This window comes from Equus przewalskii, chromosome 18 (genome assembly GCF_037783145.1).
Source record: "Equus przewalskii isolate Varuska chromosome 18, EquPr2, whole genome shotgun sequence".
Classification (NCBI taxonomy): Eukaryota; Metazoa; Chordata; class Mammalia; order Perissodactyla; family Equidae; genus Equus; species Equus przewalskii.
In genome coordinates, this window is record NC_091848.1 from 46046474 (window position 1) to 46060446 (window position 13973).

Consider the following 13973-nt stretch of genomic DNA (forward strand, 5'->3'; position numbering starts at 1 on the left):
TAAAAAAAAAAACCCTGTTCTTGCAGAGCCAGAAATAAGTCGCCTGCACTGAGCCCACATGCTCCTCAAAGTTACAGAATGAGAGGGCAGGGATCCAGGATTCCCGGTCCTTCTACACTGACATTTAAGGCGCACCCTTCATAGGCCCACAGGTGCCAGGGAAGTGCATGGAAGCATCAACGCACCCCTACTCTGACAAGACAGGGGTAAGATTTCTGGCCCTTTCAGGCCACTGAATGAACCCTGGGGGTTGCGTGTGCATGACTGGGTGGCAGTGAGCAGGTTCAGTTATGAAGTTAGCCCAAATGGAAGATCGTCAGGCCTCAGCCGTGTTCACCTGTAGCACAGCCTGAGTCTTCTCATCGCCCTTACTCCACTGAAACCTGAGAATGAAACAACTGGTCAATTGATGGGCTCCCTGACATCAGACTCGGACACATCTTTCATGCCCTAACTCAGGCTGGGTGTGAAAAAATTCCCATGGGGGCTTTAGAAGTTGATGGCAACCGTAGTAGGGAATTCTGCTCAAGGATGGCTAGCGGACCCAAGAAAGAGAACAATAGAACTGGAGAAAGTTAGAGCTGGAAAGAGCCTTCCAGATCATCCAACCAATTCATCTTATAAACAAAAGACAATCTTCTATGATGACTGTCTTGCCAACTCTCACAGTTATTAGTGGCTGGAAAGCCCTCTGTATCCTATTTTCTGGAGAATAAAGAAACACTCGCGTGAATGGACTCATTGTAGGAAATACCTATTGCCCCATAATTGCTCCCTTCAGGGGTGCTGGCAGCAATGGGATGTGACACCGCCATATTTCCAGAGCCTGTTAAAGAGAAAAGCAAAGAGGCAGCCACTTTATGTCCAGTTGCTAAAACAAAAGAACACAACTCTAAGTAGTTTATTGAAACTTTCTGTGTATCAGCCACTCTTCTAAGTTCTTTCCAGGAATTTACTTTTTTAATTTTTCAACAACTCTATGAGGTGGGTACTATTATTCTCACCTTTTTAAAGATGATAAAAGGGAGGTGCTGAGAGATCAAGTAATTTGCCTGGAGTCAGTCAGATAGTGGATGGATAGTGGTTCATTGTATTGGTCTCGGTCAATTATTAAACTTAATTGAAAAAAAAAAGAAAAAATACAGGCATTTTCCTTCAAAACATGAATAACTGGCAGTAAGTGTGTTACTTTCATGGAGTGCTCACGAATATGCTTCAAAGGAGACAAGGAGGTTGAGGCTCATTTGCATCTCGACCACGACAAACTCACATTTTAAAAGGTATCTAAGCACAAGTCTCTTGCTTTTTAGCCTGGCTGCTGCTGCCCGTGGGCCCCTGTTGGGTCACGCTAGCGCCTTCCTTCTGCCTAGTTCATTGCAGGGAGCCTCACAGAAACCACTGTACTGGCCTCCCCGCCGGCCCCGGTGATGGTCTTACATTTCCCTCAGTATCCTTCATGTTTTCTCTTTTCAAGCTTAAGCTCCCTATTTTGAACCATTAACTGATGTCCCTTATTTAAGATGTAATTTTTAAAAAATATTAAACGTGCAAATAGCAAGTAAAGAATGACACTAAAATCCTAACCCCCAGAATTTTTGGCATTTTGGTGTTACTGGGAAGCCCTCTGCTGTGGGAAGAAGAAGTATGCGTAGGGAAATGCTTGAGTTCAGTTGTGGCAGGAGGTCGAAGTGGTTTGTGGGCACCAATGTTTTTTGGGTCTGTAATCAAAAAAGGAAAAAGCACAGAGACTAAAATCAAAGGAAGCAAGCAAACAAGAATGATCCCTGTTTTGTTAGGCGACAACTTCATTAAAGAGTCAAAGCCAGCCGTGTGGGTCCGTTCAGACCTGGAGGTATCACGGATTTCGGCGCTCTGCTCCGACTTGGATCCGCGCGTGATCAGGCTTTGACTAGTCGCCAGTCCCTTCACCCTGAGAAACCGCAACACAGGCGGTTCTGTGATGGACAAGAACATCGAGATGTTCATGTGCAATACAACTGCCAGCATATAAAAATGTTTTAAATCTATGGGCTTTTATATGCACCATTTAAATATGAGACTGGCCAACATGGGATAACAGCAGTCTGTCAATTTTTCTAATCTAAAGCCTTTCTAGAATGCAAAAACTAAAGCATTCTCTCCCGAACCTCAAGTATGATCGATGCTCCCAGAAGGCAAGCCACACCTGTATTTAACTATACGGTGTTTAGAAAGCAGAATTAAACACAAAATATCAGTTTATAGGACAGACCAAGCTGTTCCGGCCAGAAAGAAGCACACGTATATGGTCGTGAGTGGGCTCATCTCAATGAGCAAACTTGTTCTGGTGCGTTTTTCTCCTAGCATGAGCCTTTTGCCATCTGTCACTTTACGAACACAGAACAGCACATGCTTGCATGGTTGCTTTTTATGTTAAATGCTCCATGTAAGGAGAAAAACTTCATTTCATTTTGAGCATGTTTGGATCTTTCAGGACTTCATGATTATAATTGTCCTGCCCCGTTCTGTTTCTGGATTCAGGAGGTTGAACTCTGAAGAGGGAGTCAGAGATGATGTGAACTCGCTGCCATGAAATTTCACTTTTATCCCAGTTGGCTACCTATCCCAACCAGTTTCATGTTTTGTTCCAAAAGCTGAGGAGAAAATGAAGAAAACCACCAATCTTTACAGATTGATGTAAAAGTAAAATTCTCTAGAAGAAAACGCTAGGCAACAAAAGTCAAGGAAATTTGGAGAAGAGCAGAATTAGAGTCTGAGACCCATTGCCACAGAACCTGATAATGGCCTGTGCTCCTTGACTCCTCCAGTCTCAACACACTGCCTGTCTTATTCCCTCTGGACCCTGCTCTTTGCTGAGAGGCTGATTCAGTCATGGCTCTATCCAGGGAAGGATTTGATTGGCCACTTAGTTCTTAAATCTACATACTTTACAGGTTTGTCGAGCTCTCTCACTTGAGAAAGCAACCCTCACTGATGCTTCACTCCAGGTTCGTGTGGTCCCAGAAGCTGGTGAGGCACACTTCATTCGTCTCTTTCCAGCTGATAACTGAATTTCTGTACAGGCTCTTTAACAATGGTGAGAAATGTGGGATTTCTCCACTCTGAGAGGCACTGGAGGAAACGTTTTTAGAGCACAGAGCCTTTTCTAGTATCCCTCAGATTCCCACAGAAGCACCTGTCTTCAGTACTAAGTGACGAAGGGAGAATACAGTGTCTGTTCACTCACGCCACAGTAATCAAGTCCCTTCACAGCCTGAAGCAGCTCTTTATCAACCTATTTTTACTTTACCTGGGCTCTAGGGTCTTATCTCCTTCTTTATCCTATGAAGTATGAAAGAGATCCTTTTGCTATTTAGTATGGTTGGAGCCAATGTCAACATTTTTCAAATACAACTTAAAGAACTGAAGGCAAATCAAAGAAAAACAAACGCAGAGTTGCTGACAGATTTTCCAACGGCAGCATTCCTATCATCATGCAACTAAAACAGAGCTGCCACCAATTTGGCAACTTATAGGGACCTGGCTCTATTTCCTCCACCTGAAGCATACCTAAGGTGAAAGCATTAGGCCAAGTTCCTCAGATGTCTAGCTCCACATTGATGTGGGCAGACACCATGCCAAGTCTAGTGGGATCCCCTTCCTCTTTCAGACACTGCTCCTAGCATTTTCTCTGGGCACCAGCCCCCAGGGCATTTCCTATAGCTCTGAGCTCCACTGAGCTTCCCAGAGCCCCACAGCCACACTGATCCTGTCCCTTGCAAGAGAAAGACATTTCTGTCTCCTTGCTCCCCTCCCTGAGTTTCTCATACTAGCTTTCAGATAAGCTTTTCAGATAAGCGCTTTTCACTCGCTTCTGTCTCTTGCTCCATGCTGGTTTCCCAATGCTCTGTTGATGTGCTCAAAGCAATTACTAACTGATTCTTCCCACAGGTGGAGCTTGTCTTCTCTGCTCTTGTCTTAAGCATCTAGGTCTTGTCTCACTAGCGATCATGTGCCATCTTTCCCTGTAGCCTGTCTGCACGGCAGGGGTTTCTTGTTTCCCCACCCCCGATTTCAAAGCCCTTTGTGGTGAACATTCCTAGTCGCTACTTCCTAACTCAGCTGGGATTTTGTTCAGGTATCCTCACCTATGCCTGGCAGCCAATGTATATAAATCAGTGATTCTCAGTTGCAGGTGGGAGACTGTTTTGCCCCCAAGAGGACAGTTGGCAATGTCTGGAGACATTTTTAGTCCGTACAAGGAGGTAGTGTACTACTTCTAGCAGGTAGAGGTGAAGGACGCGGTGAAACATCCTACAATGTACAGGGCAGCTCCCAACAACGAAGAATTATCTGGCCTGTAATGTCAATAATGTTGAGTTTCAGAAACCCCGGCCTTGGAGAAAGATGGTCCCACTGTGATTTCATAAGTAGAGTTGATTGATCTGTAGGTAAGTCTATTCCTTTGCAGTGACTAGTTTAACATGAAGGATGTGATTCACTCTAGGCCAATGAAACATGAGAAGAAGTTGCCGGGTGCTTCTGAAAAAGTCCTTCCTTCTGGACATTGTCAGGTGAGAGCACGAACCTGATCCCTCTCGCCATCGGCACTGAGAGTAAAGCAGAGGTGAGGGAATGGCAGGACCAGAACCGCTGGACTCAGTCAATCCTGAAGCTCAACCTTCCACTCAACTTCCAGGGACAGAAGCCTCTTCATCATTTAAGCTTGTTTCAGATATATTTTGTAGTTACTTGCAGCCACACGAATCCTAACTGATGCATCTTTATTCTTTTTTTTGGTCACTCATTCATTTCTGCTTGCCCTCTCAAGGGTGCCTCTAGCTCTCAGCTACTTTTCAGAGCTTTCTTGATCTTGGACAAGGATCTGGCTCAAGTCCCAGCTCTGTCCACCTATGCTTCATTGTTTGGGGGACCCTTCCAAACATGGAATTTCTTTAATTCTCATTACAGTAATAAAATAACTTCATTTATACAATAAAAATAACAGACCACTCATTCACAGAGCACCAATGGGATCCAACCAGGCAGGCTTCCCAAGTTCAACCAGGCCTAAAATAAGAGTGAAACCTGGAGAGCACTGGAGGAAAATGATGAGATCCAGATAGAAGATAAACTCACTTAAACATTTTATGAATAAAGGGGAAAGTAGCACTTAGCATTTTAGACACTAGAGCAGGTGTCCTTTCACAGTCTTTTACATTGTCAGCTGAATGTTACTAAAACAAATTGCCTGGGTGGCTGGAAAAATAGACATGCTGACATTAAGGAAGACAAAAGCCAAAGGGAGGCAGGAGAAGCATCTTTCCAGCAGAGGGAGAAACGTTCCTGCTGGGTGGGGTAGGGGGTCGATTTGTGTTTTTCTAAGATTCTGTGGGCTCGTTGTAAGACTGTATTGTATATTTGAAAGTTTCTAAGAGAGTGGATCTTAAAAGTTCTCATCACAAGAAAAAAAAATTGTAACTATATGTTGTGATGGATGTTAACTAGACTCAGTGTGGTGATCACTTTGTGTGCCACATAATAACGTTTCGGTCAACAATAGACCATATGAACGACAGAGGTTCCATAACATTAGTACCACATAGCCTGGTGTGTAGTGGGCTACAACATCTCAGCTTCTGTAAGTACACTCTATGATGTTCACACAATGAGAAAATTGCCTAATGATGCATTTCTTAGAATGCATCCTCATTGTTAAGCGACACATGACTGTATATACAAATATCAAATTGTTTTGTTGTACACCTGAAATTTATACGGTGTCATATGTCAATTATATCTCAAGTTTAAAAAATGACATTTAATTTTTTTTTTAAGTTTTGATGACAAGATCAGGCAATTGAATTCCTTTGTTCAAATTCTCAGAATGGAGGAAAGGACGCATTACATTGGCTGGATAATCAATTACTCTGGATTTCCCAAAGTTGTTACACTCTTTATTACACTTGCTGGTCTCAAATATTTCAGTTTTCTAGCTTCTTGACAAAAAAGCCCCTATCTCAATTTGGGAAAAGTAAATTCTGTATCATAGCTGACACAAGTTCTTACCCGTTCACAAATCGATTTTGGGATAAGATAGGTATGAACAATTTATGTCCTAGAAAAGATTAAACATTTTAAAAAGATGAATGGCTGCCAAATGGGCCGTGGATAACTGCCAGGGACACTCCAAGCACAGGTTCTCAGTGTGAGCTCCGTATCTCAGTAATTATCAATTCTAAAAATTGGTTCTCACCAGCTCTGCTTTCTGCAGAAAGACTGGATTAGACTACTCCATGGGATAGGAATCAAGGCAGGGTTTGAAAATTACAAAAGGCAGAGGGACAAAAGAAGTACCAAATCGGATGTTGCCACATACTTGACATCATTTTGAATTGAAACCAGGGATTTTCTTACCGTCACTGGAGCCAAAGCCTTTACCGATGGATTTTCTGTGAAACCTGCAAACAAGCACATACACGTGCTCCTAAGACAGTGAAACCTCAGCACTTTACATTCGTTCCCTATGGACTTTGTTGAAGATTTGTCTGCTAGGAGCTCTTAAAAATGAGCCTTTGGATGTAGAGAAACTGGAACTCTGATACATTGCTGGTGGGCTTGTAAATGGTGCAGCCACTTTGGAAAACAGTTCAGGGGTTCCTCAAAAAGTTAAACACAGTGGTACCATATGACCCAGCAATTCCACTCCAAGACATATACATACACACATAAATTCATTAATTTATTGTCAGATAATTCAGACCATAAAATTCACCCTTTAATGTGCACAATTCAATGAATTTTAGCATGTTCACAAAGTTGTGCAACCATCACCATCATCTAATTCCAGAATATTTTCATTATCCCCAAAATAAATTTTGAACCAATCAGCAGTTACTCCCCATTCCCCACTCCTCGCAGCCCCTAGCAATCACTAATCTACTTTCTGTCTCTATAAATTTGCCTATTCTGGGCATTTCATATAAATGGAATCATACTATATGTGGTCTTTTTTCACTGGATTCTTTCACTTAGCATAATGCTTTCAAGGTTCGCCTATGTGGTAGCATGAATCAATACATCGGTCTTTTTATGGCTAAATAATATTCCAATGTATGGATAGACATGTTTACCTTACTTGTTTACACTTCATGGACATTTGGGTTGTTTCCACTTTTTGGCTGTTTCCACATTTTGGCTATCATGAATAACACTGCTATGAACATTTGCATACAAATTTTTGTGTGGACATACATATTAAATTCTCTTGGGTATATACCTAGGAATGGAAGTGCTGCTTATGAAGTAACTCTATGTTTAACTTTTTCTTACAAACTGATGTCCACAGCAGCTTCATAGCAGGAACTATTTTACATTCCTACTAGCAACGTAGAAGGTCCCAATTTCTCCACATCCGTACCAACTCTTTTTCCATTAAAATTTTTTTTATTATAGCCATCCTAGTGGATATAAAGTGATATCTCATTGTAGTTTTGATTTGCATTTCCCTGGTGGCTAATAATGTTAAATATCTTTTCATATGTTTATTGGCCATTTGGATATCTTCTTTGGAGAAACGTCTATTCAAACTCTTAACTCATTTTCTTTTTTTTTTTTTGGAGGAAGATTAGCCCTGAGCTAACTACTGCCAATCCTCCTCTTTTTGCTGAGGAAGACTGGCCCTGAGCTAACATCCATGCCCATTGTCCTCTACTTTATACGTGGGACACCTACCACAGCATGGCTTTTGCCAAGCGGTGCCATGTCTGCGCCCAGGATCCGAACCAGCAAACCCAGGGCTGCTGAGAAGTGGAATGTGCGCACTTAACTGCTGCGCCACTGGGCCGGCCCCGATAATGTCCTTTTAAAAGCACAAAAGTTTTAATTTTAATGAAATCAAATTTATCTATTTTTTCTTTTGTTACTTATGCTTTTGGTGTCCTATCTAAGAAACTATTGCCTAATCCAAGGTCATGGAGATTTACACCTATGTTTTCTAAGAATTTTATAGATTTAGCTCTTACATTTAGATCTTTGATCAATTTTGAGTTAATTTTTGTATATGATGTGAGGTAGGGGTAGAGCTTCATTCTTTTTCATGTGGATACCTAGTTTGGCAACACCATTTGTTGAGGAGAATATCCTTTCTCCATTGAATTACCAAAAATTGATTGACCATAAATGTAAGGGTTTCTTTCTGAACTCTCAATTCTATTCCTCTGATCTGTGTGTCTTCCCTTATGTCAGTGGCAGAGTTTTGATTACTGTAGCTTTGTGGTAAGTTTTGATACCAGGAATTGTAAGACCTCCAGCTTTGTTCTCCTTTTCATGATTGTTTTACCTATTCTAGGTCCCTTGCATTTCCATATGAATTTTAGGATCAGTTTGCCAATTTATATAGGAAAGTCAGCTGGGATTTTGATAGGGATCGTGTTGAATCTGTGGATAAATTCAGGGAATACTGTCATGTGTTTTAGTTTCTATTGCTGCTGTAACAGATTATCACAAATTTAGTGGTTTAGAACAATACAACTGTATTATCTTATGGTTCTGGATGTCAGAATTCCAAAATAAGTACTATGTGGCTAAAATCAAGGTATCAGCAGGGCTGTATTCCTTCTGGAGCCTCCAGGGGAGTATCCATTTCCTTGCCTTTTCCAGCTTCTAGAGGCGGGCTGCTTTCCTTGACTCATGGCCCTTTCCTCCATCTTCTAAGTGCATCACTCCAACCTTGGTTTCCATCAACATATCTCCTTCTTCTGCCTTTGACCCTCTTACCTCCCTCTTATAAGGACCCTTGTGGTTACATTACATCCACACAGATAATGCAGGATAATCTCCATAACTTTATCACATTTGCAAAATCTCTCTTGCCATGTAAAGTAACATATTCACAGGTTCTGGATATTAGTACATGGATATTTTTAGGGGCCATTATTCTGTCTACTACACCATTTTAACAATATTAAGTCTTCCAATCCATGAACATGGGATATCTTTCCATTTATTTAGATCTTCATTAATTTCTTTCAAGGATGTTTTGCAGTTTTCAATGTATAAGTCATATTTAGTTTGTTAAATTTATTCTTAGGTATTTTATCATTTTTGACACTATTGTAAATGGAATTGTTTTCTGAACTTCATGTCTGGATTGTTCACTGCTAGTGTATAGAAATACAATTGATTTTTGTATATTAATCTTTTATTCTGTAATCTCGGTGAACTCAGAGTTTCTTTTTGGAGGTGAGGACAATTAGATCATGGTGATGGTTGTGCAACTGTGAATATACTAAAAACCACTGAACTGTATAATTTCAAAGGGTGAATTTTATAGTCTGTGAATTATATCTCAATAAAGCTATTATTTAAAAAACCAGATATACTATTTGGGAATGTCTATGAAAAATTACAATGCGAATTACTCTCTTCCCCCTAAATGAGCTTTACTTTTGGATGTAAGGCTGGGGAGGAGGTGGTGGGAGGGGGGAAAGTTGGGACTAGATGTGTTTGGGCTTTGGTGCATGCTCTCATTTACTTCCAGGTTGGGACTCTAAAAGTTGCTCACTCCAGATCTTGGTATGTTTGGTGGAAGAACTTCTCTTCACACCTCTTTTGTTCCTAGACATGCAAACTCATCCCTGCCTCAGGACTTTTGCTCTTGTTCTCTGCCTGGGCCGCCCCCTCCCCAGATCCTCACATGCAGCTCCTTCTTGTTATTCAGGTCTTGGTTCTGAGAGGTCTTCCCTGCTGAACAAATAAAATCTAAAGTAGCTTCCCCAAGCCAATCATTCTCCATCACACCACTGTGTTTATTCTCCTCCTGTCACTAGCTGAAATTATTTTCTTTATTAACTGCTGGCCTACTTATATGTTTCTTCTCTTACAATGTAAGCGTTATTAGAGCAGGGATCTAGACTTGTTCACCCCTAAGCTGTAGGACAGGGCCCCAGTGCATAGGAAATGATGACTAACTATTTGTCAGATGAAGAAGGCATATCATTAAGGAAGCAGTTACAATTTGGCCTGACTGTTCTGTCTGGCAAATAAAGCATTAGTGAAATTTTATCCACAATTTGAGTGATATTGACTGGCAAGCAATTATATGGACTCATAAAAGATGATGTGTTTGGATTGTGTGTTTGCATTAGCAGGCTTTACCCACACTTGCCCTAGGTTTTGGAGCTGATAAAATTCTTCATTAAAGGAGTTAAATGATTGACAAAGCTCGGTGAGGCAGGCAGTATACAATGAATAAGGGAAAAATAGTAAATGAGAACCAGGTCAGATTGGTTGCAAAATGGCTACACCTTGTCTTGCATCCAGTTCATTCAATCTAACGGGGGGCTCTACATTGTTACCTCTTGAATCTAGACTGGCCTCATGACTTATTTTAATCAATAGAAGGAGGGTGGAGTGATATCGTGCCACTCCTGAATGTCCTAAGTCTTAAGGAGGCCTCACACTCTTCTGCTGTCTCCCTTGGAGATACAATAAACCAGGGCTAGCCTGCTGGAGGGTGAGAGGCCAAATGCAGCTGAAGGCTGGTCTAGAAGAGCCAGCTCCTGGCTGACCTGCCAGCTGATTGCATTCTATGACGGCACTCAGCTGAGCTCTCTGAGCCCAGTCCTGATTAGCAGAATCATCCAGCTGAACCACAGATTTGTGAGCAAACTTGAATATTTATTGCTGTATGCCATTGGAGCTTTTATGGTCGATTTTTATGCAGCATTATTGTGGCAGTAGATAACTAATACAAGTTTGAACTCAATGCCTGGCAGGGTGGTGGAAAGGAATGACTAAGAGAACATGTGTGCAGTGCTTGGTCCAGGGCCTGCGCATTCACTGTGGGGGCTCCCTAAATACTTATTGAATGGATTGGAGCTGGGGATGGGAGGGGATGGTGTTTAGGTTCAAGCCAATAAGGCATAAAGACACTCTGGATTCTTAGCTCGCTGAGGGAGGGGGCCGTGACTCTTATCAATGTTTACATCCTGATCTCATAGCGTGTACTGCAAGCCCCACATGCGTTAATAACAGGTTCAGGGGACTCATCAAGCAAATGGTGCTATGCTTCAGGACTGGCTTCATTTGGTTATGGAGAAAACTTTATTTCTGATTAGTTCAATGAAGGAAGAATTCTGCTGGCATTTTCCCTCAGTCTAGTCCCCTGTTTAGAATGCCAAATAGTTCTTATGTCTCCAGGACCCTATTTTCAGTTTGTCTATATTTGGAAAGAATCTATGCTTGTGCAATTGACTGTAGCAAAATAATCTGGCAGTGAGAGATTTCAACAGAGCCTTATACGATGACTTTCAAAACCTGTGCTCACTTCAGTAGGCTGAATAACAACTTTAGAGCGATGGATATCCAGCGATCAATTTGATTTTTTGTTTATATGTTGATTACGCATGCTATCTAACTAAACAGGTGACGTCCTATTTTCTAAAATCTAAAGCATCAGGAGTAGAGACAGTCTTCCTGAGAGGCAGAAGAGAGGAACTTTTTTGATGGTGTTGGAGCTTATCCGAGTCAAAATTTGGACTCTTTTGCAATCAAATCCATGCTGGAGTGCCAGGCTTTTGGTGTGGCCTCCTGCCCTCTCTCACACGCCCTGACCATCTTGACTCCAGATTCATCTTGACCAGCCTGCTTAAGAGCCAGGGCTCTGGAGCCAGGCTGCCTGAGTTCACGTCCCAGCTTCTTCATTTACTGGCTGTGAATTCTTGGTCAAATTCCTTACCTTTTCTATGCCTCCATTTCCTTAACCGTCAGATGGTGACAATACTAGTAGCCATGGTCGTGGGGCATTAGCTGAAACAGTCTGCTTAGAGGGCTCCACCCAGAGCCTAGCACAGAGCAGGGACTGTTAAATGTTAGTGAATATGATCTGATAAATCAACTGAGCTGATGATCAATTAGTGTATATACTTTCCAGGGATAATACTTGCCTGCAGACTGGGGTTTTTGTTTTTAACTTTTTATTTGAAAATTTGGTGGTGTCCCCTTATCCGCAGGGGATACGTTCCAAGACCCCCAGTGGATGCCTAAAACCATGGACAGTACCGAACCCAATATAGACTATGTATTTCTTATACATATACACCTATGATAAAGTTTAACTTATAAATTAGGCACAGTAAGAGATTAACAATAATAACTAATAATAAAATAGAACAATTATAACGATATACAGTAATAAAAGTTATTTGAATGTGGTCTCTTTCTCTTTCTCTCAAAATACCTTATCGTATATATTTTTGGACCATGGTTGACCATGGGTAACTGCAACCACAGTGAAACCATGGATAAGGCGAAACTACTGTAACTTCAAACTTACAGAGAAGTTGTAAGAATAAGAATAGAAAATATAACACCTAGATACCCTTTACCTAGATTCACTTGTCAGCATATTACCCCATTTGCTTTATCATTCTCTGTCTGTCTATATGTGTGTGTATATATACGTACACACACATTCATACTCATATGTATATATAAAAATTTCTTTCTGAATCATTTGAAAATAAGTTGCATACGTCACGTATATTCATGCCTAAATATTTCCAAATAATAAAGATATTCTCTTACATAACCACAGTATAGCTATCAAATTCAGCAAACTTAACACTGATATGATACTCATCTAAAACTACTGTCTATATGACAATTTTGCTATCGACCCAATAATATCCTTTATTGCATATTTTTCTTCTAGTGAAAGATCCAGTCTGAGATCAGGTATTGTCTTTAGTTGCCACATCTCTTTAGTCTCCTTCATTCTGGAATTTTCCCACAGCCTTTCTTTGTCTATTGTGACACATTTTAATAGAATGTTTGTCATTTTGAGTTGTCTAATTTTTCCTTATGATTATATTCAAAATATGCATTTGTGGCTGGGATACTGCATACATGATGTTGTGTCCTTCTCAGATTGTCACATCTGGAGGCACACAAGGTCCATCTTCCCCTTGGTCATATTAATTTTGATCACCCAGTCAAGCCTATCTGATTTCTCCACTGCATAGTTAAATTTTTTTCCCTTCAACTACTAAGCAATTTGTGGGGATACACTTTCAGTCTATGCAAATATCCTGATCATCCCCAGATTTCCTCCTAGTTTTAGTATTCATTGAAGATTCTTAACCCGATCTATGCAAAATGATGCTTTTCCAGTTCCAGCCCTCCTTCCACATTTGCTGTCAGCTTTTGGCATTCTTCTGTAGGCAAGAGTCCTCGCTTCTGCTGTCAGTCTTTGCTAAGGCCTCCTTTCTCCAATGTGTACCTGTTTTAGTAACTTTGTTGAACTCAGTGGACGTATATCTGCAGCTATTTAGGTCCGTCCTTCCTTCCTTCCTTCTTTCCTTCGCTCTTTATCAATATGGACTCATGAATTTCTACTTTTCTCAATGGTTTATAATTCATCATTCTCCTTAATTATTTTGGTCCCCAAATTGTCCCAGATGTGGCCAGTGATAGTCCCAAGGTCTTTGAAGCCAGTTTCTCAACAGTAAAGCTTCATAAAGGTCACAGAAGGGAGTTATTTTTGTCACAGAGATAGGCCTATATTGCAAGATGGTTGGATCACCGGGGTAGCCATGAGGTTTTACTACAGCTGAAGTTATTCGTGCTCAGTAGTCTGAAAACTTGATGCTGGTTTGTTTTCTTTAGGTGTTCTTTACATATTGTAAACCTCCTGCCATTCTTTCGTAGTTGTTTCACAGAGACCACCACAAAGAACAGCATTCTCAAAGTTCAGGTCTGCTAGGAAGACTGGAGCTCCTTTTATTAGGGGCTCCAAACTCTTGGGAAGGGAATTTTCTTTGGTCAAATTACAGCATGATTATCTCCCTTTTTTCTCTCCGGGGACATTTTACTAGAAAACTGATTCTACAACAGCAAGAAAGCACCTAGTATATTGCCTTCATATTTATTTTACCTCAAGATTTATTTTAGGCATTAATTTTACTCTTTGATGGAATGTTTAAAGCTGTTTC

The 13973-nt window shown here is 40.9% G+C and overlaps 1 protein-coding gene across 10 annotated transcripts in view; it reads right to left on the reverse strand.

Moving 5' to 3' along the window:
* Window positions 1-13973, reverse strand: part of SIDT1 (SID1 transmembrane family member 1) — a 102785-nt gene that overhangs the window by 33390 nt on the left and 55422 nt on the right. For all 10 annotated transcript variants that reach the window (XR_011528957.1, XR_011528954.1, XR_011528956.1 and 7 more), the window contains exons 10-11: window positions 6397-6440; window positions 755-826 (exon numbers count right to left, since the gene is read on the reverse strand). Coding sequence is in view for 4 of the 10 variants with exons in the window: in XM_070581934.1 (XP_070438035.1) it covers window positions 755-826; window positions 6397-6440 (116 nt within the window). In the remaining 6 variants the exon portion in view is untranslated. The remainder of the gene's footprint in view (window positions 1-754; window positions 827-6396; window positions 6441-13973) is intronic.